Source organism: Lactuca sativa, chromosome 9, assembly GCF_002870075.4.
Source record: "Lactuca sativa cultivar Salinas chromosome 9, Lsat_Salinas_v11, whole genome shotgun sequence".
Lineage (NCBI taxonomy): Eukaryota > Viridiplantae > Streptophyta > Magnoliopsida > Asterales > Asteraceae > Lactuca > Lactuca sativa.
In genome coordinates, this window is record NC_056631.2 from 205,628,300 (window position 1) to 205,653,250 (window position 24,951).

The window sequence follows — 24,951 nt, forward strand, 5'->3', positions numbered from 1 at the left end:
CAAATTTAACAGTAGGAGGCGTTTAGACTGTTAAATGACCGCGGAGAATTCGTAACTCCTTCATACGAACTCTGTTTTCGTTCATCTTTTTACCGTTGAGTTCCTATTAATGAGATCCTCAACTCTCATTTAGGTCACGTAAGCAAAAAACTGCTCGAACTAAAATTCGAGTTTCGGACTGTACACTGCTAAGCCGAAACTTTGAAAAATCATAACTTCCTCATACGAAGTCAGATTTGGGCGTTCTTTTTATGGATTTTCTCGTTTTAACATACTCTATGACTTTGGTTTAGAATAATAAGGCTAAAAATTCTTCTATCGTAAATTCACTTTTTACGTTTCCCGGTGTCGTGTCGGTTTTGCCGAAAAACTTCGACGGGTCATAACTTCTTCGTTATAACTCGGATTTCGGCGTTCTTTATATGTACGGAAACCTTGATACATATTCTACAACTTGGTTAAGACAATTTATTATAAATAATCTTTTGTCAAAAAGTCGTTTTCGACACTTATCGCCTCTAAATTGACTAGCCCGGATCTGCGGGCGTTACAAAAACTCACTTGCGAGTCCAAATCCCACGGCTAAACCTTCTGAGGGTAAAAGGACCATTTCCCTTCTCATGGTCCAAAAACCCTAAATCTTGACCAATGATCAAAGTTAACAAAAGTCAACGCTCAGCGAGTACGCTGAGCGTACCAATCTTTATGTTGGGCATACAATGAATCCAGCTTTCACCGGGGAAGGATTAAGTGACGTTGCGCATAGCCAGGAGTACGCCCGACGTACTCCGTCTGCCTCTACTTCCACCAAGTTAGTGTCTTAATCCTTTAAGACAACTAACCCAACCACATATCTGACTAATCTAAGATGTTTTAATCCATAAAGTTGTTGTCTTTAAGCCTTTGAATGGCTAGGAAGGACCCAATGCAACAATCTTTAGCTTCTAATGCACTCTAAGCTACTTTACTCATGCATGAACCAAAGGGAATGATCAAGGAACCATTTTTATGAATCTAAAGGCCCTAAAATGCATGAAAGGACAACTACAATTCTCTAGAGTGCTCCAAACTCATAAAGGTCCAATCTTGGGGATAAAATTTCATAGAACTTCAAACATGGAGATCTAAAGAAAGGCTTTCCAAGGTATAAACTTTATACCTGAAAATGATGCATAAGAAGCGAAGGTTTCTAGATCTACAAACTTGCTAGCACCCACTCCTTATTCTCACGCTTCCTTCTTCCACTACAAGCACCAAGAACACTTATAACCTTGCAAAAGCTCACAAGGACACAACTCGGGATTAGGGTTTTAGAGAGGGTTTGGATGCTGATAAGGATGCTCAAAATGAAGAAATAATGTTCTTTAAATAGGGGGCAACCCTTAAAATTAGGGTTTGACATCCGGGCTAGTACGTCCGACGTACCACACGTACACCCAACGTACTAGTTGACCATCAACGATCAATCACACTGCATGAGTATGTTGTGCGTATTCATACGTACGCCCTGTGTAAGACCAATTATGTGAGCCTTTTTCTTTAAGGGACCAAATGTGCCACTTTTGATAAAGATTCAAGAGATAATAGAATATACCTGATTTCAGGATGTTACATTGATCCTCTCTCGTGTTTGAGAGTTCTATCAACTTTCAGTTTAAGCTTTAACAACTCTTTGAATTCTGTGTTATTTACTTGTTTAACTTTGGTGGGTGTTGGTGTATTTTTTTTTAATATTTCCACATTCGGTATTTTTCTATGCAAATAAAAATGTACACTTTTAGTATCATAAAATATGAATATAATGGAAGTGTTTAAATCAATATTTACCTTAATCGGCTCTAATTCAAATGTTTCTTGTAGATGGTTTATAGTCTTGTTATCTGTAAAACTCACACAAATTGATCAGGGGCACCTACTTACTCATTCAAACCCTTGCTTTGGATTTCAAAATTATTTAGAAAAATTGGTTTTATGAAAATCATCATTAGTTTTTAAGTAAAAAAGATACTATGGAAAAAAGTATTAGTTATTTCGGGCATTTCTTAGCTTTCCAAAACATAAAATCTCATTCCAGACCGTCGTGTTCCTAAATAGTTCTTTGCATTTCAGACTAGTTCTTCCCTCCAAAAATCATTTCCAAGCATTATGTATATTACTTGATTTTTTAGGGTGTATTTCTAAGGGTGTTTAGACTACGAACAAGTCAATAATAACACTAGTGACCAATCTAACAAAAAAAAGTACATGATATATGAAATTCCGAACATGTTTTACGCATTTCGGAGATGCTTTCGTATTCCAGACTGCGTCATTACACATATTCACAAAAACCTAAGTAGAGTAATTTGTAAAACTAACATTTTTTGTGGAATCTGTGGTTAAAATTAGAGAAAAGGTTCAAAGTTTGGGTTTATAATATTTTCGAATTTGTCAGAATGACATTCCGATACATGTGGACCCAATATATAGGATTGGACCTCAGTAATGGACTTGGCAGTGGCGGACCTATGTAGTGTCTGAGGGGTCCCGGACCATTATTTTGATTTAGCCCCGTAGTGTAATTTTTTTCTATTAGGTGCAACATCTTTGAAATATGAATACAACTATTATTTATTTTTGTGTCACCACTATTCAAATGTTTTGCATCTGCTATCGGGACTTGGCCCATTTTCGTATATACTCCAAAATGTCTCGTTCCAAAGTAGTTGATTAGTTTGCAAAAAATAAATAGATAGTTATTTTTAAAAAAAAAAATTTGCTTAAATATATGGTTAGTTTAGCAATTTCTCTATATTTTTTTTGCAATCATACGTTCAATGTTATGACATCTTACTATTCCAATCAAGTCAACTTTTCTAGTCAAACCAAAACAACTTGCCATCTCACGGAGTCATGGTTTTGTGATTTCGAAGGAAGTTGTCTCCGCCTATTCAACATCTAGAAGGAGCATGCTCATGCTACATCATATACTTGTTGAGTGTAAATATTTTACATAGTCGTTCAACGTATGCATAACTTACAATACTCTTTTAATTCAACATAAGTAGGCTTTCTTTTTATAGATAAATCCAAAATCGTCTTGGGTTCCCAATAAATAAGGTGTTTACTGTTTAATGTAAGAGTAAATTAGATTTATTGTTCTAAAAAAAAATAAACGTCTGGTTTTCAGCTTTTTAAAGAACTCCAAATTAATAAAAAAAAAATGTTGGAAAGAACGAATTAAATTTTTTTGTTTCAAAATACAAAGCTACTCCACATAAGAGTTTTTAGTTTTTTGCTTTTATGTTTATATAAATTTACAAAAAGGTTTTTTGATACATAAATAAAAGCTACTATAATTTTTATTTTTCAGTTTCATCTTCTGTAATCAGCTACCTATACTACTAGTTGTTTTTGCCAACCAATACCCACATCTTTTATTAAATATGTAGTTCAATACTTCACTACCACTAATTTCATGACCAAACAGTGATCGTTTGGTATGGTCCGAAAATTTTAGAAGCCATTTGTCCAACACTTATGGCTGTTCCTTTTAGGCAAAAAGATAATGTTGTTAACCAACCAAAAACTAGGAGCAATCAAGGAATAAATTATTGGAACACGTAAAAGTTTGGTACAACGTGGATGGATGTTGCACATCTGTATTTCAAGTAACTTATTACGTAGGTTTAGCCATTAATTTTGGACGTGATTCCAACTTTATTCCCATGATGTAGAGACCTCAAAACATGTGGTTCAAGATGTATCTTGTAATGTGTCAGATTTATTTATTAAAACCGGATCATATTTGTTATTTTTAGTTAAATCTTTTTTATTTGATCTCTACTTCGTAGAGTAAAAAGCTTACTTTAGGTGACTGATTAATAACTAAAGTGGTTGTAATTATTAGCAATAAAGGAATTTAACTTTCCTTCTATAAAATAATTAGAATTCGATTTTTTTTAATTAAAACGAACGAATTTAAATTTTATTCCATCTCTCAATTCAATACTTTAAAAAAATTCTAATTCTTCCATAGATGCATAGCATCATACACAATCCCAAACTTACATAAGCAATTTCACACAAACATCAACCATAGTTAATAGCTTTATATTATAAATGCACTTCACCATCATTTTGCAAATATAATTTGCTCAATAGGATGACTAGTTAACATTCAAACAAGGAAACAACCTTAGTAGATAGTAACTAAAAACATATTTAAACCTAGTATTTAACAAACCAACCTTTTTGTAATGTTTTTTTCCACTTACGTGGCAGGATTTGGGTATTGCTTAGGTTTAGGCTTCACTTCAACTTCATTCACACTACGAACAAATATAGCATCCGGTTCATGTCTGCGAAAAAACAAATAATAAATATAAATTGAATAGATTTTATGCAAAAACACAGTTCAAGAGTTCGAGTGCTACCCTGTATACATGATTTACATCTCACATGAGAGATTGTCTGGGCTACCCTAAGGGGCTCATGTGTACTTTATTTACATCTCACATAATGTTGATGAGACTGTGTGTGGGCCCATGTGTACCTGGTTTATATCTAACATGATGTTGATGTGACAATGTGGGCCCACTCAACACTTTTACAAAAAAGGATGTGAAGATAGAAAAAAAAAGATCTTACGGTTTCTCCCCCTCTTCAAATGTATAACTTGATGCAACAGCCAATAGTCGACCATCTCTGCTAAATGATAAAGCCGCAATGCTTGTAGGGTACTTTGAATACTGAAGATACACAAAAAGTAAGAGCCTTGAAAAGGGTAAAACCGTAATTTGGCCATCAAAGGTTTAGAGAATGTACTAGTGTATTGTGAAAGGGATAAAGCAAAAAATAGCAATGTATTTTTGTTTCTTTGTTTAAAATTGTAGCATCTTACTTTCATTAAGTTTATTTTTCTTATAGCATTTTACTTCCCACAAAATTATTAAGACACTATACATTGAAAAAATCTACCCATTTTAATTTCAAAAAAAAAAAAAACTACTAAATTATGTATTGTACTTTTCGAATTTCTTTTATTATGACACTGTATCTTGAAAAAGTAACCAATTATAATAAATTAATTAACTAAAGTGCATTGCTATTCTTGTAATTTTAACCCTATGGTAAAAAAATATACCTGATAGAGCCTCTTTTTGTTGTTTCCATCCCATACATTGACAAAACCATCACAACCTCCTGTTGCAAATGTCCCATAGCTGCATGTTTGTGTTCAATCATTAATATGAGTAAATTACATTTTAGGTCCCTGAGCATAGCTGATTTTTTCAATTTTGGTCCCAAAAAGTTCTCTTTCATTTCCTTTGCAACTCTTGAGACTAAAATTGCAAGAGAATTTTTTGGGACCAATTTTGAAAAACTAAGCTAAACTCAGGGACAATTTTTGTAATTTACTCTACTTATAATGTTACAATGTGAATTGGGTAAGTCAACGAAGTCAAACTTACACGGGGTGAAATGCAATGGCGTTTACAGGGTAAACAATGTCTCTTCCAGCTTCTGATTTTCTGTGACATTTGAATGCATATTTTTTTGATTGGCCAGCTGGCGAAAGGTCAAAAAACTCCATTGCAACTCGACCTTCTACAGAGCTAAGAGCATAACCTACAAAAATCATCATCTTTGTTTAATGGAAACACAAGGGTGTTTGGAATTGGAATTCAAGATTCCATTCCATCTGTATATTGACAAAAATCAATTCTGTCAGATTCCTTCAAATTCCATGAATCCATGTTCAATGAATTTTTTTCATCCTTAAGAATAGGTAGAAGGAATTCAAATTCAATATTTTTCAATTCCATCATCCCTTCTTTTATTAAAAGACCAAAATACCCTTACCATATAAAATGTAAAATATGCAATACCTGTTCCATTGGGATAACATCGGACACATCTTGTTTGATATTTCAATGAAGATTCCCTTTGTTGTTCAGGTTGAGACATATTCCTCAAATCATAAACATTAACATGTCTTCCAGCAGTTGCAACAACTACACGATTTCCAACAAGAGATAAAGAATAGACACGTTCAGGTTGAGCATATGTTCCCACTAGAGCACGCTCTTGTGCACTAGTAGCACCTCTTGGATCCCAACATTTCAGGGTTTTATCCCAACTACCTGTAATCACTTGCCCTAAAACCACAAAACAAGATAGTAGATTTGAACTTTTTAGATCATATGAACAAAGAAAAGTCAAAATATTAGTAAAAGTTGCAAACAAGAAGTCAAGAACTACCTGTTGCATAAGAGTATTCAATGCATCGAACAGGGGCATCATGGCGTCCAAGAACATCTTCCCTCTCATTGTTGAAAACAAGTCTGAGATTCAAGTAGAAATTATAGTAAAAAATGCTTCTTTTTTACTATAGGTTCATATCATATGTAATTCAGTATAACATTCATGCTTACCTCCTGACAGTATTATCAGCACTTGCACTGAAACCAGAATTATCATCATGAAAGCAGCAATCAAGAACTGCACCTCCATGTGTAAACTCTCCTCTCAATACGTTCTCACTTGCATCATATAATCGAACAGTCTGTCATCAAAAAGGTTAATAAACTTACAATCTTGATCACCAATAGTCTGATATAAATTAAGCTTTGCATGTATGTGTGTAGAGAGAAAGTTAGATACATTCAAATACACTTGTATATGTTTCATTCAATCACTATTCTAAATATAATACTTCAACCATTCCTAAACCGAGCTGCCAAGAGCATGGCAGTTGATGCTTGAAAGTTGAAATTGATGTAAATGTTAAGATTTAGGGAGAAATTTTGCTACATGAAGTCAACTGTTAACTACTAAAAATTGAATGATGTTGCCATTAAAGTTTAAATCTGCAATAAATTTAGTATCAACTTAAATTTTGGAAAGTACTAGTCTACTAGATCATCTGGCTCTTTTGGGGAAAGAAATTATGAGTTAAGCTCTAATGTTTGGATATGTACTCCCTAAATCAAAAATAAGTAACATTAACACACTCTAAAGAGATACTACAGTTTTACAATTTGCATTTGTAATCAAATACAGATTAACAAAATGTATCTTTTATCTTATCATAAGCGAAAAAAAACTGGTACTTCTTACACATTTCGTTTTATGTTAAAATCTTCAAATATGATTCAGAATTTCGTAAACGAAAACCGTATATAGGAACATTTCTTTAGGTAGATGGAGTTTGGAAAGGAAAACATGAAGCGATTGAGTTCTTTAGCTTCGATTCTAGTTAAATAAGTAGATAAGGAGATGGAGAGAAGTAAATACGTACTTTGTCCCAAGAAGACACAAGTAGGTGATCGGAGTGATGAGAGAATCGGAGGTTGGAGATACCGTCAGACGGAGGATTTATTAGTTCCTTGCCGGTGACCGGTGGCGCCACTGCCATTTCAATTTGCTGATCGGAGTTAATTATCTAGGGTTCAGATGGAGCTCTGGTATGTGTTGAGAAAGAGGAGGGATTGGGATTTTAAACTAAAGTTTCAAATTTTTTGTTAGATTCGAATCTTGAGGGTTTTAAATTCAAATTTTGGGGAATATTTTTCGGTTTGAGTTCCAGAATTCAGTCGGGCACTCGATTGTCGTAATTTTATTCGAGATGTTGGGTTCTTTATGGGCCATTGGGCTTAATTACCCGGTTTAAGTTTTTTGAGAAAAGAAATTGCAAGAGCTATTCATGAAAAAAAAAAAAAAAAAAAGTGGATTAATATTTTAAAAACCCTTTTTTGTTTACAAATAATGACCATCATATTGATTATTTTATATTTTTCTGATAAAGATAATCACTAAACACTAGTGATTAAGAATCATATTTACGATATCATCATTTCACATATTTGTCAGTTGATTGGTGGTTTTATCAGAGGAGTTCGACAAAGGAAGCATATGGATGATGTGGATGTGTGAAGCAACAAGGTGCCGAACAGGATTTGGATTTATTGTATCCGAAAAGAAATCCAAATCTGGATAAGATCATTCTGATCCATTGGATACAATTCAGATACCTCAAAAGATTTGAAACCGAATTTTAATCCAATTAAAAATCCTATAATTTGCATCCAAAACCTAGAAAAAAAAATCCGGATGAATCCTATCCAAGGGATTATCCAAAATCCGATAATTTCAAGCAAAAATTTTGGATAAATCACATCTAAATTATATTTATCTGATTGCCCTATATAGGGTTTTATCTTGATCAAATAAAAATGAACCAAATACAATATATAATTTATGTCATTTATCCCAAACATGACAAGTATCAAAGGATTCCACCCCTTTATGGGATCAAGGGGCATGATGGTACATTCATAGCCTTCCACTTGTAAATAAAAAATATGTTCAGACTACAAGTGAGGTGGAAAAATATGTTCCAATGCATATTAGTATAAAGGGTTGAATTTGACTAAGCCAATATTGAATTATCCATGTCTTAACTTTCCAACTTATTTAGGCTTCTGAAATTTTATTAATTTTTCAAGTTAAGTGATTTCCAAAGCTCACGAGAGCCTTCTGGAGGGCTCTACAAAGGCTTAAATTGGTTGTTTTTCTAGAAATTTCGGAGGTAAGAGGCTTTCTAGAAATTGTTTTCTTGTAGAATATCCATAGGCTTTCTAGAAATTGTTACTAGTCGCATTTCTCTTTAATATTAAAATAAATAAAATAAAATGTAACCTACTAGTATTTATCACCTTTACAAATGCAAAAACCGGATATAGTAAAAAAAAAGCGAGCGAATCAGATTTTTATTAGATTTTTGAACCGGACCGGGCCCATGCAATACAGCCCGGTTTGTTTGGCAATTTAAAACCAAATTACGTACGATCACAAAACTTAGAAATATCATATATGATACATCCAGCAATATGAAACTACACATCTTCCTTCAATGAAGAATCTGTCTCAGAATTCGCGACACATATCCGAAGAATCACACATAATCATCTTCTTCAAAGATCTCTTGCTCGGATCTTCCATTATTTTGTCCTAAAACCCTATAAATTTACATAAACAATTTGCATCATTAAATTGATCTATATTCTATCCGATTTCACATGTAACGTACAATGGAAGCTTTCGAATTTAGGTTTTCCTATGTGTAACCAGTTACACTCATTCCAATGGTGGTCTGCAAGTGCCGAAAGGTACGCTTTCTCCCTTTCTTCACATCACGTCATAATTTTACACAATTTAACGTATTTCCTCAGTTTGATTGTGCGAAGCGACTGCAATGTAGTTTTCTCAGTAACAATTGAAGCTTTTAGATCAAACCGAGCTACTAAATTCATATTCCAAATGCTGTTAATTTTGGATTACGAATTCCAATTCGATAATAGTTTGATAATCGAGAGCTTATTCAACGATGTTACACGTTTATTGTTGGTAATGAAATTGGAGATTTTCGTCACAGGCAACTAAACTGTACTGCTTCGTCCACAAGGTTCCTGTTTGTGGTGAATGTATATGTTTCGAGGAACACCAAATTTGCGTGGTATGTTGTAGTCACATGTATATCATTCTGATATAATCATAAAATTGATCTTTTGAATGACACAATTTGGCTGATTTTGTAGGTTGGAACATACTCAGCATGGGTAGTTGATGGAGAATATGATTGGCCTACAAAGTGCTGCCATTGCCAAACTGTGCTCACAGAGAGCAATGATCCTCAAATAACACGATTGGGTTGCTTGCGTATGTTATATTGCACTTGAATTTTTATATTGATATTCATCTTCTATGAATACTAGATTACTATAAATTGCTACATTACTTATTCTTCTTCTTCTTTTCTCTATGTGTTTTCAGATAATATACATACAAATTGCTTAGTTTCACATATTAAAAATTTTCCTCAAGACACTGCTCCAGATGGATTTACTTGTCCAGCATGTTCAACTCCAGTAAGATTCATGTCTATGGTTCATTTTTATGTAGCTTGTTATCTGCTTATATAAAACATGATTGGAAAGGTTGTAAACTGTTAAAAAATGCTTCTCTTTTGTAGTTTATTAAAAAATTCAACATTTTGGTTGCTTCATCTTTGCAGATATGGCCTCCTAAAAATGTAAAAAACTCAGGCTCCCGCCTGCATTCACAGTTGAAGGAAGCAATTATGCAGGTAATTAGTATTTGTTTCATTGCAATTCTTATATTCTTAACTTTTCAATTACTGTCTACTGTGTACAAAAAGACGTGAATGCCCTTCTCAGTTCTCACACTAAGCATTACTTTTTGTTTTACAGAGTGGAAATGAGAAGAGCTTGTTTGGAAATCATCCAATTTCATCACCACCCAAACATTCTCATGGGCCACCTCCTGCTTTTGACTCTGATCCTTTAAAACCAAAAGTTCCCTCTGGAAACAGTTCTTCAAAACCTTCAAGCATTAATGTTGTGGAAAAAGATGCTCCACATGAACCCAATTTCTCAAAAAGCCCAAATTCTGGTGCTACAACAAGAAAGACTACTCCACAAGGTGAAAAGCTAACATCTGAATTCTCTTATTATGCAGATGATGAAGATGCTAATAAGAAGAAGTATACAAGAAGAGGTGAGCAATAAAATTCAATAATTATTTATTATTGTATTGTGTAATAATTCTATAATTATGAATGTAGGTAGTTGTTGTGACAAGTTTCTGAGATCATTGGTACCTTTTTGGTCAAGTGCTTTGCCAACTTTACCTGTAACCGCACCTCCTAAAAAAGAGGGTAATGCAGATGACACGTCATCGCGTCACCATAGACCATCAAGAATGGATCCAAGAAAAATACTTCTCGTCATAGCAATCATGTAAGACATGACATGACAGAACAGAACAGGTTATACTGCGTCTGACATGCATTGGACTGAGACTGAGACTCGGACTGACGTCCGTCACTGTAACAAAAATTGCAACTTTTTGCTCCATCCAAAAAGATGGAACAAGACAGGGAACCGCTCTCGATCTCTCTCGTCTGTGCAAAAAGACGTTAATGCCCTCCTCATCTTCATCATAAAAAATAACCATTAAAAGCTTGTCCAATCATGTCCTGTGTCCTGTCTAACAAACGCAGCCATAAGGTTGCGTTTGTTAAATGAGACAGTACAGGACTACACAAGCTATCAAGGGTTATTTTTTATGATGAAGATGAGGAGGACATTAACGTCTTTTTGCACAGACGAGAGAGATCGAGAGCGGTTCCCTGTCTTGTTCCATCTTTTTGGATGGAGCAAAAAGTTGCAATTTTTGTTATAGCGACGGACGTCAGTCCGAGTCTCAGTCTCGGTCCAATGCATGTCAGACGCAGTACAACCTGTTATATCATGCGTACCAAGTTATTACCGTTTTTTTTGTTATGAAAAAGCTATAAAATTATTGATGCAGGGCGTGTTTGGCGACAATGGGTGTTCTGTATTATAGGATTGCACAACATGGTTTGGAGGATAAGTTGGTTGATCAGGTAGTGCAACAGTGACATGTTTTGTTACTTTGATCGATGATCATCTCATACTATTCAGAATCATGATTTGATTGATATAAAGTGGATCATTTGTTTCATGAATAGTTAATAGAATAGTTAATAAATGATAGTTTCAAGTTTTATATAGTAAGCCAGCGGTTTCTTTCTTGATTAAATTTGATTCACATAGATACAAAACATGCGTACACATTTGCAAGTATAATTTGTTGATTTTTAACTAATCTATTTTGCAATTGACTTAAATGTTATAATGTATTTTGTTGATTTTTGTGATACTCAACAATGTTAAACTATTTTCAACTAAATAAACTAGGGCTAAACACCTTTTAAAATCAGTTATTCGCTCGAAAGTGGAAACCATGTTTAAAAAATGAGTATGTTTTCAACTTTTATCACAAAATGTCTACTTAATTCACGAAAAAAAAATCTGACGGATTTTCAATATAGTTCATGTTAAAACGATGGAAATATGATTAGTGAAGCTGATTCGCTATACAATAACGTGATTGGAAGGTGCACATGATAACAAGATAAAGCTTTTGAGTTTATATTCCAATTAACGTCGTTATTTCAAGTAGATCAATAGAATATGTTGAATAGGTTTTGGATTCCAATCAATGTTGTTATTTATGTCTATCAAAAATTCGAATTATATTTATATACATGTTTTGATATTGGTCTCAACATTTATTTAAATATCGGTTTAATATTTTTTGGTATTTTTTAACAATATGTTTATTAATTATAGTGTAATTTCGGGAAAAATATGTGACATATCATTAATACTTTAATAAAAAGTACATAATAAACACATGCTAGAAAACGACATGTTACATCAACAAACCATCTAGCATGTGTGCTATAATGTAAAAAGCACTAGCCTCTCTAATATTTTCACCTTTATTGGAGAATATATATGCTTCATTTAATAAGTAAATTTTAATATTAGTGTTATGGTGATATTGAGATGACCCAATTGTAGATAAATCATTAAATCTTGATCATTGATATTTTGTGGACGATCCAAGGAGTAGTCTAATAAAAATCCAACGAGGTGTTTACTGTTTAGGATTTGCTTATTCAAGACGTTTATTAGTTTAATATGAATAAGAACTGATAGTAAGTATTTTTAAAATGTTCAGTTTAAATAACATAATAAAAATTGTTATTGACTTAAATAGTAAATTTTATAAGTATTTTTCTTGTAACTAATATGAAAATCTTTAAACTTATATGAGAGTGTTTATGATACGTGGAAACCAATTTACGTTTTTTTTTTACCAATTTTTAACTTTAAAAAACTACATGAATTTTAGCCTTGTTATTATTTTTTCTTGACCAAATATGTGTATATTATTTTTTCCATTTTACTAGTATCTTCTTTTATCATTCTACATGTACAAATATAAACTATCAAACACTAAAAAAAATAATTTATCTGCTGGGTGTCTTTTGGTACTATATAAGCTAAGCACTTTTACCAAAAAAAAAAAAAATTAAAAATTAAAAACAGTTTTAAATAAGCAATACCAAATACCGCCTTAATAATTTAAAAATAATACTTCTCTTTCGAAAAAAAAAAATTAAAAATAATACTTGCTCATTTTATGACTTTATACCTCTTAACAATATGATGTACATGTTATAATCAATATATAAATTTTAAATGAGGTAATCCAATATGAATACTTGTGATATTTTTGGAATGTACACACAAAAATGATGTTAAACATGAAAAATGAGGCTCACTCAACACTTCTGCATGTTACCCTGATTTGAACTATAAACTTGTGACTCTGAAAGTGCGTTGTTAAAATATAAATTTGACCAATCACATGTTGTATATTGCTTCCGACTTGTAATAGAAATGATGATAATAATAATAAAATAAGACAAAAAAAAATGATACAACACACCATCAAATTTTCCTATCAAATCTCATCCCCAAAACATCCAAACTTGGCAAAGTTTTCTACACTTTCTTATCATCATGATAATGGTACACAACAAATTCATCGGTTGGATGTACAAGGGTATTATAGTAATTATCCCCTCAAACACATCACCATAGTTCCAACGAATCATCCAACACTATTTCCTTTTTTTTTTTTTTTTTTTTTTAATTTATAATTTCATTTCAAGCACGATTTTCACTAACATGATTGGGTACTTCACTTTGGTTGTCCAAAGGCATGTATTGTGCCATAATCGCTCTTATCTCCGAGTCCATGTAAGTCTGAAATTTTTACACCACAAACAAATAATATTATAATAATAATAATAATAAGCAAATTAATGAAAAGATATGCCCTTTGGTGACTTACTCTTAATCTATATTTGTAGACAAGATATGCTCCACCAGCAATCGAACCTAACACCAATAAAATGATCCAAACAGCGGTCCATGCAGATTTTCCTTGAACAGCCCTTTTGCCTAATTAGAAGGGCAAAAACGGAATTTTACTTATGGTGGAATGATGAAAGGAATGGAATAAGATAGGTAATGGAATGAGTTTATTAGATTCCGTGATCATGTATTGAATGTTGGGATGATTTTTTTTATATTTTATATGGAATAAGAAAAACAGCAACCGACTAAATAATGAAAAATTAACAAAATGGGAAGAACGGAATGGTCCATTCCATTCCATCTGGCAACGGAATGAACAATTCCATTCCTTCCTAAAAAAAGAAGGTGTACTTACTTATGCATGTATCATGGTCTCTTATATACAAAAGGTCACCACTACACGTGCATTCATAGCTTCCCCATGTATCCTTACAACTACATTCAGGGCATTGACATGCTTTCTTCTCTTTGCATTCATCAATATCTGTCACTCAAGGGCAAAATCGGAAATTTCTCTTCTACCCAGAATATTTACATTTAACAATTTCTCAAATAAATTTTAAGAAAAAAAAAACAATAATCAATTACCTTCACAACTTTTGACACCATCACCTTTAAACCCAACAGGACATGCACATTTCCCATTTCCACTATCCTGTTTTTTTATAATATGTTTTAAAATTTATTTTTTTAATCTATAACTTTTAAAAAAAATTTAAATTATAAAATTTGAGAAAAAGTACAAACCAAGCAAGCGGAATATGAATGCCCATCTCGGGTTTCATGCCAACATCCTCCGTTATTGATCTTGCAACGTCCGGGCCCACTTGCTACAATAATTTTATTTTTATAATATATTATTATCATTATTATTATTATAATACAATATATTATTAAAAATTTACCTTCACAGGAGGTATAACCATCTCCTTTAAATTGTACACCATCAACTAAAGGGCATTCACAAACTCTCCCACGAAAAGTGTCCTAAATATGTAGATAATAAATATAAAAAATTAAGCAACATAATAATAAATATATATAATAATAATAATTCTAAAAATTACAAAATGTACCTTGCATGCAGTGACATTGGCAATTTTGTCATGCCAACATCCACCATAATTCTCTAAGCACTCATTTGTTTCCACATCTGAAAAAAAAATCAGATTAAGGTCAGTTTCTTTTTTCCCATTAAATGCTCTGAATGTGGTAAATGACCATTTTACCCTTCTCAAGTGTCATGTGTTATGACCTATAGAGAATGTTTCTTTTTTTTTTTCCCATTTTAACTGATGCATACATAAAAGCTATCCCTTTTTGAACTGAATCAGACAGTCACTAAATGACCATTCTACCCTTCTCGAGTGTCATGTCATGACATATAAGGACTTTTTTCATCCTACTAAGTGTTGTATACATAAAGACTAATTTTTTTTGGACTAAATGAACTCTCTGAATGTGAGCGAGTGATGTATGCATAAAGACTTTCTTTCTCTGGACTGAATCAAACAGTGGTAAATGACCATTTTACCCTTCTCAAGTTTGGTGTCATGACCTATAAAGACTTATTTTCACATCCATTAAGTGGTGCATACACAAAGACTGTTTCTCTTTTGGGGCTAAATGAATTGTCTGAATATTAGTAAATGACCATTTTACCCTTCTCCAATGTTGTGTCATGACCCATAAACTGACAGATTATATCTTACCGTCACTCAGACAAGCAGCTGGCTCAGTTGTTTCTTCAAAACCAGCACAAATGGCCTTCAAAACAGCACCTTTCTCCAACTTTCCTGTAAAAAAATATAGATATTTATTATAATACAAACACATTTAATTAATTTTCTCCTTCAATGTGAACATAAAGCTAAAAACTAACCTCGGTATTGTCGATTATTAACAACTAGTGTGGGCAATATGGTCACATCACCTCTTGACCCTTTCCCAATCTGCCAAAAAAAAAAACATAATATTTTTTAATTAATCACTTAACTATTTTATATAATCGCCCTTTATGTAAAAAAAATATTACTTGAGCATCTTGTTCTTCTTTAAGGAGAGGATTATCAGAATCTGCATTAGGGTCTCCCATACATCTCTCAATCTTCTTCAAATCAAGTCCTATAAAATAAAAAAAACAAATATTCATTTTCCTTTTTCAACCTTCCATTTATACATTTTACAATAACAATTAGAAAAAAAAATCACCTAAAGAATTGATAACCCCGTCAGCACAATCTTTATTATACTTCTTTTCCTTCATTGGACACCTTATTTGAAAATCCGTAACATAATCCCACCAAACCCAAGGCTTTTTTGTCTCATTTGCCACTTTAAAAACACAAAGTTGCCTCAAATTTTCAATAACCACATCTTTCCCTTCATACCCTTGACTAAAATCTTGTTCAGGGTCAGGAGCACAATACCTCCCATGGTTTATACATTGTGACTTACATTGTTTACTTATTGTAAAAGCTTGAGGACAATACCATGTTATATAATGAGGTGTAAACAAAGTATACCCCCCTTTTTCTAATATTTGTGCTGCACCTTTGAAATTTTTAACAAAATCCATTAACATATCACATTTTATTCCACATTCATCGTTGCTATTTGTCCAAAGTTCGTATTCTACACGATCATCTGGATGTGGGACCGATTCTCTCCAGTCAAGGTTTACGTTGACCATGTCTCCATCACTTATGGATTTTTTTAATTTTTCTCCAAATGATTTGGAGATTAAAGCGGATGGAATTGTTATGTTTTCGATGTATTTTGATGATGCGCTGTCTTCTTCCGGTGTGTCCATGGTGATTAGCGGCTCGTCGAGGTCGTCTGCTACCAAGACTGCGGATGCGCCTGCGTTTTGCGCGTTCCATACTTTTAACGCGAAGAAGCAGTCTGGGTGGGTGGAGAAAGAATATGAATTGTGATTATCATAAATATTAAACTTGTAGATATTGGTTCAGTAGTGTAACTTACACGGTTACACTACTTAACCAAATTATACCCATGTTCATGAATTCATGAACATAGGTATGTTCATAACTAAACATACATATGAACATGGATGTTTAGTTATGATCATCTCATACACATGTTGAGTTATGAACATGGGAATGTTCATAATTGAACATGAGGGAAATATCCCTAAAGAATAGACAGCTACCAAATTATCCAAAAACAAAGAATAAGCAACAACAAGATCAGTGCTAAGATAATACAAGCCGTTTTTTTTTCTTTTATTATGAATCAGAATAAACATCATGAAAATTACCAACTAGGAAAGACTACATCCAAAAGGGAAAGTCCAAATTCATTATATGGAAAAAAGTCAAAAACAATTTGAAGCGACAACAAGAAACAAGCTTAGGTTTAGCTAGAAACAATAATAAAGATACCTAAGAATAAACGATGGAAAATCATATAGTAAAAGTTAATTGCATACCTCCACGATCGAGTAAAACAAACGTCGGCAAAGTACCAGGTTTGGCTTTAAAAGCAATACCAAATTCATCGAATTCACGACAACCTTTTCTGTTTTCTTTTGGGTAACTCACAGTTCCGGCCATACTACCACCGTATTGAGGAATACCGAAGTTGCCGATGGCACTATCGTGATTTCCCTTGATGCTTTCTGGTGAAGATACTGTTAAGCTGTTTTTTTCCACTACGAAACGACCCATTGCTGATTGATGATAGAAGCAGCTCAATAATATGAACCCTAGAAAGAGTTTCGTCATCATCGCTTCTCGACGCAATACAGGGGGATTGATGTGTTCGAGGATCTGTTAGTGTGTGCGTGTGATGGGGGGTCTGAGTGGGTGAAGTTTTTAAGTAGAGATTAAAAACCCGAAGCTGGAGATTTGGGGTTTTGTTGTTGAATATGGAATTGATTGGCGAAATAGTTTAACAATATCTGTTGAAATTTGGTGTTCTTTTGAAGAAAAAATGTTAAACGTGTGACCGAAGAACGGAAAAAGGGATTCAACTTCAATCAATCACTGTTGTCGTATACTGAATTTTCTAGTCTCTCCTTGTTGACTACAATTCTATGAACATTTTCCCCCAAAATGGAGTGAGAATTTCACAGTTTACAGATGGAGGTCAAAGTCGGTAACTTTTGACTTTGACCAAACTACCCCTTTGCATATTTCCGTCATTTTTTTGTTCAGACGCACACGACGGAGCTCCGCTGCCACCTGTCGCGACACCTTCATTAGCACCGCCACCGATGAAGTCTCCTTATTTTTGCATGGGTTATATCTTCGTCTACATAGACATCTAAGCGCGAGATTAGCCATATGATGATAATTTATGGAGCAATAAATACGATGGTGGAAGCTATCAGCTATGGCTAAGGTGAGTACCACGAAGCTCCGGTATCGCGCCACCTTTATCACAATGATGATTGATGAAATCTTCGTATTCTTTCTTGATTTTACTTCTTCCACACAGACATCTAGGAGTGAAATTAACGATGTCGGTGATGATGATGATGATTCATGAGCAACGAGTATGACCATGAGAGTGGTGATGGTTGTGATGACGATGAGGCGGATGTTTGACGGATCCACCGGCGTCTGTGAGGCGCCGATAACCCTCTTCAGTGCCTTAAGACTTGTAATGCAAAACTGCAAGACTGCAAGTGCAGTGGCTACAGCTTATACGTAGGAAATGATCAAAGTTTAGCACATTAATAAACATTTTTATTTTATTTTTTATTTACAGAAAATATTATATTGACAAAACTTCAGAATTGGTCCCTGTGATTTTTATAAAATGTCAGGTTGAGGACAACTTTCAAAAACGCTTCAAATTCTAACCGTGGTTTTACAAAGTTGCAACTTTTGTCAATTTTTCAACATTCTCTTAGTATTAATGGATTAAGTATAGGGGTGGAAAAAGTCAAAATTAGGGATGTCAACCGGAAAAAATAGTAAGGGGGTTGCATCTCCCGTTCTCACCCTTAAAATTTCATCATCCCTCCATCCCTCCTTCCAAAATTTCTAATCTCCTGTTCCCGCCTCCTATTGATTTTGGGATGGTTTTTTTATTGGGCTAAATGAAGTTTTTTTTGCTTAAAGATGTTTTTTGGATTAAAAATACTTATTTATAATATAATTTTACATGTTAAAAACAAAAATGTTATTACATCTTAAAAATATTATACTAACAATTTAAAAACATAATTTTTTTTGTTGGAATGTGGAACCTCAATAAATGTTACCAAATCACAACTATATATATATATATATATATATATATATATATATATATATATATATATATATATATATATTAACGGGACCCCCATGATGGGTTTGGGACAGGACTGCCCACCCTCGTCCCCGCCCTTGAAATTAAAACGGAGGTTAGATTTGTCTCTGCCCCCGTTTTTTTAACAAATATCCCCCATATGTGATCGGAGTCCCATGAGACTTTTTGACATCCCTAGTCGACACGACATGAAACGAAATTAAATTGAAAGAATCAAATTTCAAATTTGTGTTGATGTCGTTTTCATGTTCAAATTTCGACACGATAATAGCATGAAATGTCGTGTTCATGTGTCAACCACATAAACAAGGTAACTCGAGCATCCATGTTGAAGATAATGCCTAGCCCAGGCGGCCAAACAAAAGGTAGAACCAACTCTAGTGCCCTCCCCAAAGATGGTTAGTTCTCCCTTACTATGGGTACGAAGTACCATTAGCTGACGTTTACAGTCGAACAATGCTCCGAACCGGCTCAACCAATCCATACCCACAATCATACATACATCCCTCATTGGAATAGGAATAAGGTCTATCAGAAATCTCACACCAAAAATTTCTAACATACAGTCACGCTAAACATCCAAGGCTAAAACCGTACGATCATAGGCGATGGCGACCTCCAGCGGTCGATCTAATGATCCAAGGGAAACATGAAAAATACATATTAAAAGATGAAGACACAAAAGATCGACTCGCATCCGAGTCAAACAAAATTAACGCAGGTAATGAATTGACTAGGAATGTACATACATAAGCATGGATATATGCATACAGGAAAATATAAATTGGCAGAAATATAAATAAATACATATCGGTAACGACGTCGAACGTCGCCCTAGCCTCCTCTGTTGTCAAATGGAAGGCTCTCCCTTGGGCATTTAGGACCTCAGCCTTCCCCTAGCGTCCATCAGTAATGCGTAAAGTCGCGGGAGTTGGAGTCTGCACTGATCTCAAGGCAAGTAGTGGGTAATCAATTGATGGAGTGCAGATATACCTACCAGTTTTAAATTTATAACCCAACAAAACTTATCAACTAATACACTTGTAGGCAGTGGACCTAATTAGATTACGGTAAAGAAAAGTAAGTCGGGTGTCGATCTGAGGGAACGGTATGTAGCTAGTAAAATAACTACTAAAATTAATCTAGAAAAAACAACTAAAGTGGGGGGGGGGGGGGGGGGGTATTTTATCTGATTTTGCAACTAACTAAAAAAGATTGTAATCAAGAGAATGAAGACACTTTCATGTAGTTTTGAATCCCCCATTTGCATATGGTTAATTTCAAGACATTGATTAATTCAGTCGGTTACCAATGTAAAATTTATTAGAAGTCTTGATCTGATCTCCTAACGTTTTCACCAATTCATGAACTACTATGCAATGATCATATACGAGTGGGCATAGAATTAATTATTTAAGATTATTGGGTTATGTAATATATATCTAAGATTAATTTTCTATAATCAAGAGTATGATCAAATTATGTTCCCCAACACAATTAAAGTTGTTATCTTTATTACATATTCTTGGATTTGGTCCATCACAAGCTCTAGTAATTTAATGTTCATAAACAACTAGGTAAACTAGTTCATGCAATTAAAATGGTTATTCAACTACACTAAACGTGAAATCTAAGCAACAAAAATTAAAAATTTTAACATGCTATGTATTGATAAATCTAACACAAGTTAAACCAACTTCATAAATCCATGTAAATTAGAAACTAACTCAAAGTATTAGGGTTCATCATCACTAAATGAAAGCCTAATGATTTAGCTCATAATTGCATAAAAGAAACACATAAACACATAAGAAAGTAAATTAGACATGATCAAATCTAAGCAAATCGAATGTATGATGTGAATTCTTGCTACAATCTTCTAAACTCTTGATCTTCAATCTTCTCCTCCTTCTAAAGATTAATTTTTGCAGGTTTTGTGTCCAAAAGTCATCTAAAACTCTAACATTCATCCTCAAACAAGGTCCTCATTTTCTTCAATAGGACCATCGTCATCAATCTCTTGGGCATCCTGGAGTATGCTCTCATCGTTTGGCTCTTCATTCTCATATGGGTCCTCCTTATTTGGGTGATTAGTTGGAGCATCTTGGGGAAAGTATGGATCCCTAACCAAGTGCATCGAAACTTCTTGTATCTCTTCAGGGTCGGCAATCTTCATCCAAGCGAGATGGTCATCAGGTAAATCTTCCATTTACATAAAAGGGTTTTAAGTGTGTTCCTCTTTCCATCTAGAAGTAGTGTTATTATTAATAATACCATTATTAAGAAGCTATTTGCTATAGTTGTATTCCTCTTTCGAGCATACGAGTTCTCTATAGCCAACTTAGCTCTAATACCAATCTGTCACACCCCCTCCCGAGGTGGCGGAACATGTCAGGTTGTGCGACTAAGTCCATGGATCACAGATAAACTGAATATATAGCACAAGTACAACAATAAACAAAACAACATTTGTATTTCATCTTTAAGTTTGAATACAGGGTACTTACAGATAATAGTAATACATGAATTGCCATAACAGATAGGCTTAACATAACAAAAATTACAAATTTAAAGTGCTTGCAATCCATCCATGATTTTCCCAATGTCTGAATATGCTTGAATTCACCGATTCCCTAAGAATACATGCAGTTTGAAAATCAACACAAGGTTGGTGAGAGTTACAAGTTTTATGTTAACCGTAGTAATATACTTTAACAAGTCTAAAAAAGTATTGTCTTTTTAAGTATACCCATACTTAAAGATAGTTTTGAAAATAACCAAATCCATGGTGTGTAGGAAAACGAGAGTTTTTAGTTAATGTTTATAGTGAGTCCTATAACCGAGCTATGTGACTGAATGTACCCCCAACAACGCTTCATTGGACCTTGCAGTAACGATTGTAGACACTTATCACCTGCTTTTATTGATCGATCGAGGTTGTAGCTTGTGACATCCCCAATTTCACGGCCAGAAAAGACCGACTTGTTTATGCTTTGTTTTATAAATCAGAGTGATCGTTTAAAGAAAACGGTTGCGGAATTTGTTCCCAAAATAAAATATGATAACCATTTATCAAAACATTTCTCAAAGAGAATGTATTTCCATTAAATAATAAAACCTCGGGATTTCATGTTCCGATACAGACCAAAAGCATAAACAATATAAAATAGACCTTACAATAGTTATTTATAACTACTGATCTATAATCCAAAACATCTCGTCAAGTCCACCAACTTATACTTTGGAGTCATTACCTGTAATGCAAAGAAAACTGAGTGGGTCAGGCTTGGGAGCCTGGTGAGCATATAGGGTTTTCAACCCACAATAATATAATTATTATATTCAATCATCAATAATCAACCCAATTACCCATCCCCATTATCTTCTTTATTTCTTAGGATTTTACCCTAAGAATTCAACTACCCGTCATTCATCCATTCCAAGGATTGACCCAAGGAATTAGCACAAAATCTATTGCTACATTAAGGCGCATCTACCAACATCATCCTTTAAGCGCCTCTGCCAGGATTACGTCATACACTATGAGGCGCGACTGCCAGGTTTATGACATTTTCTTTTAGGCGCATCTGCCGACATTACCCTATAAGCGCATCTGCTATTATTATGACAATCTCTATTTGGCGCATCTGCCGACATTATCCTATAAGCGCATCTGCCAAGATTACTCTATAAGCGCATCTGCTATTATTATGACAATCTCTATTTGGCGCATCTGCCGACATTATCCTATAAGCGCATCTGCCAGGATTACGACATTCACTACTTGGTGCATCTACCGATATTATGCTTAAGCGCATCTGCTAGCATTATGACATTCTCTAATTGGTGCGTCTACCAATACTATGCTTAAGCGCATCTGCTAGCATTATGTCATTCTCTATTTGGTGCATCTACCGATACTATGCTTAAGCGCATCTGCCAGCATTATGACATTCTCTAATTGGTGCATCTACCAATACTATGCTTAAGCGCATCTGCTAGCATTATGTCATTCTCTATTTGGTGCATCTACCAATACTATGATTAAGCGCATCTGCTAGCATTATGACATTCTCTAATTGGTGCATCTACCAATATCATTCTTAATCATCTTTCATACCTCATCATTTTATCACATACCAACTATCTCATCTACCCATGTTCTACCCAACATAATTGTAGACATAGAATACATATACAGTTTAACTCATTTAAAAACTATATAAAATATTCATTTCATACTCATCTCAAATAAACAACAATATATAAACACATAACACGTATTTTATAACAAATACTTCATATTTATGTGTTAGAAGAAAGTAACCACACACTCTCCCAAACATATACTTAATACATTCAAACAATAATTGTATTATTCCCATGTTTATGAAAGAGACTAAACACATGATACCTTATCGAATGAACACGTAATTCAAAAATATATAATCCGTACTCCTGGATCTAAAACTAACCTCCTGATCTGATCCCTACTCTCGGATCTAAAACTAATCTCTTGATCTGATCCATACTCTCGGATCTAAAACTAACCTTTTGATCTGATCCATACTCTCGGATCTAAAACTAACATTTTGATATGATCCATACTCTCGGATCTAAAACTAACCTTTTGATCTGATCCATACATCCAGATCTAAAACAAGTTTATCTCTTTATTCTTTTATCTCATGGTCCAACCCATATTTTATCACTTACCAACAACCTCATCTACTCATGTTCTACCCAACATATTTTTAGATACAAAACGCACACACACACACACACACACACACATATATATATATATATATATATATATATATATATATATATATATAGTTTGACTCATTAAAGCTTATATAATTCACCTATTCCACAATCATCTCAAATAAACAACAAAATATTATACACGTAGCACGTGTTTCATAGCAAATACTTAATGTTTATGTGTTAGAAGAAAGTGACCACACACTCAGACATATAAACAACAATATACTTAATACACTCAAACCATACTTGTATTATTATCGTGTTTATGAAAGGTAGTATACACTCACTTGATCAGAAGATGATCGGACAGCACTACGACTTGCAGAAGTAGTATTCTTCAGCAGATCTGGAAGATCTCTACAAAAATCAAACTTCTCGCGGGCAGAGCTTCGGCTCGGGAACCGCACTTCTCGGGATCTTCGGGATCTCGGGACTTGCTTCGGGGCTCGAGAATATTACCGGGGCTTCGGGATATTTTTGGCACGCAAAACTATGCAAAACGGGAGAGAGAAGAGAGAAAATTGGCAATTGGGTCGGCTGCCCTCGCATCCTATTTATAGGAGGCTGGAGCCTCGGAGTACGCGGGGCGTACAGGCCTCCGAAATCGTCACTGCATGCGTCATCCGAAGTGTCGACACTCTTTGGAGTACGCGGGGTGTACTTCGGATGAGTCCGATGACTCGTCCTCGGATAATACCGGATTTTCTAATTAAAATTAAATACAAAATATTTAATAAACTTCGGAAATTCATATCTTCTTCATACGAACTCTGTTTTCGACGTTCTTTATATCCATGCGTAGGTGAGACTACGCTCTACAACTTTCGTTTAGACTCCGTCGGCTAATTTTGACTTTATTTTTATTATTTATTTTTAATAGGCCGGGGCAGAAACTTTCGTTATAAATTCATAACTTCTTCGTTTGACGTCCGTTCTCGCCTAACTTTTTATCGCTTCGATACCAACAATGAGATCTTCGATTCTCATTTAGATTTCTTCGGCTAAATATCACTCTAACGTAAATTCACTTTTTACGTCGTGTTGTGTCGTGCCGGTTCTGTCGCGAAACTTCGAC

The 24,951-nt window shown here is 34.1% G+C and overlaps 3 protein-coding genes across 3 annotated transcripts; 1 reads left to right on the forward strand and 2 right to left on the reverse strand.

The window, feature by feature from the left end:
• Window positions 1–4,078: 4,078 nt before the first annotated feature.
• LOC111920563 (mitotic checkpoint protein BUB3.1) lies at window positions 4,079–7,606 on the reverse strand. The gene is made up of 8 exons (XM_023916149.3): window positions 7,283–7,606; window positions 6,417–6,547; window positions 6,244–6,326; window positions 5,871–6,140; window positions 5,454–5,610; window positions 5,126–5,204; window positions 4,630–4,730; window positions 4,079–4,340 (listed from the first exon to the last, which is right to left on the reverse strand). Exons 1-8 carry the CDS (start codon window positions 7,397–7,399, stop codon window positions 4,253–4,255), a joined length of 1,026 nt encoding a protein of 341 aa, XP_023771917.1. The 5' UTR covers window positions 7,400–7,606; the 3' UTR covers window positions 4,079–4,252.
• A 1,240-nt stretch (window positions 7,607–8,846) lies between these two features.
• Window positions 8,847–11,597, forward strand: LOC111920569 (uncharacterized). The gene is made up of 8 exons (XM_023916156.3): window positions 8,847–9,152; window positions 9,419–9,499; window positions 9,582–9,702; window positions 9,817–9,911; window positions 10,058–10,129; window positions 10,254–10,560; window positions 10,628–10,802; window positions 11,377–11,597. Exons 1-8 carry the CDS (start codon window positions 9,129–9,131, stop codon window positions 11,465–11,467), a joined length of 966 nt encoding a protein of 321 aa, XP_023771924.1. The 5' UTR covers window positions 8,847–9,128; the 3' UTR covers window positions 11,468–11,597.
• A 1,779-nt stretch (window positions 11,598–13,376) lies between these two features.
• Window positions 13,377–17,852, reverse strand: LOC111920564 (vacuolar-sorting receptor 3). Its single transcript, XM_023916151.3, has 12 exons — window positions 17,275–17,852; window positions 16,035–16,727; window positions 15,859–15,947; window positions 15,706–15,775; window positions 15,536–15,619; window positions 14,900–14,976; window positions 14,729–14,810; window positions 14,571–14,653; window positions 14,412–14,478; window positions 14,179–14,307; window positions 13,798–13,907; window positions 13,377–13,709 (listed from the first exon to the last, which is right to left on the reverse strand). The coding sequence occupies exons 1-12, from the start codon at window positions 17,570–17,572 to the stop codon at window positions 13,611–13,613; spliced, it is 1,881 nt and encodes a 626-aa protein (XP_023771919.1). The 5' UTR covers window positions 17,573–17,852; the 3' UTR covers window positions 13,377–13,610.
• Between the last annotated feature and the right edge of the window lie 7,099 nt (window positions 17,853–24,951).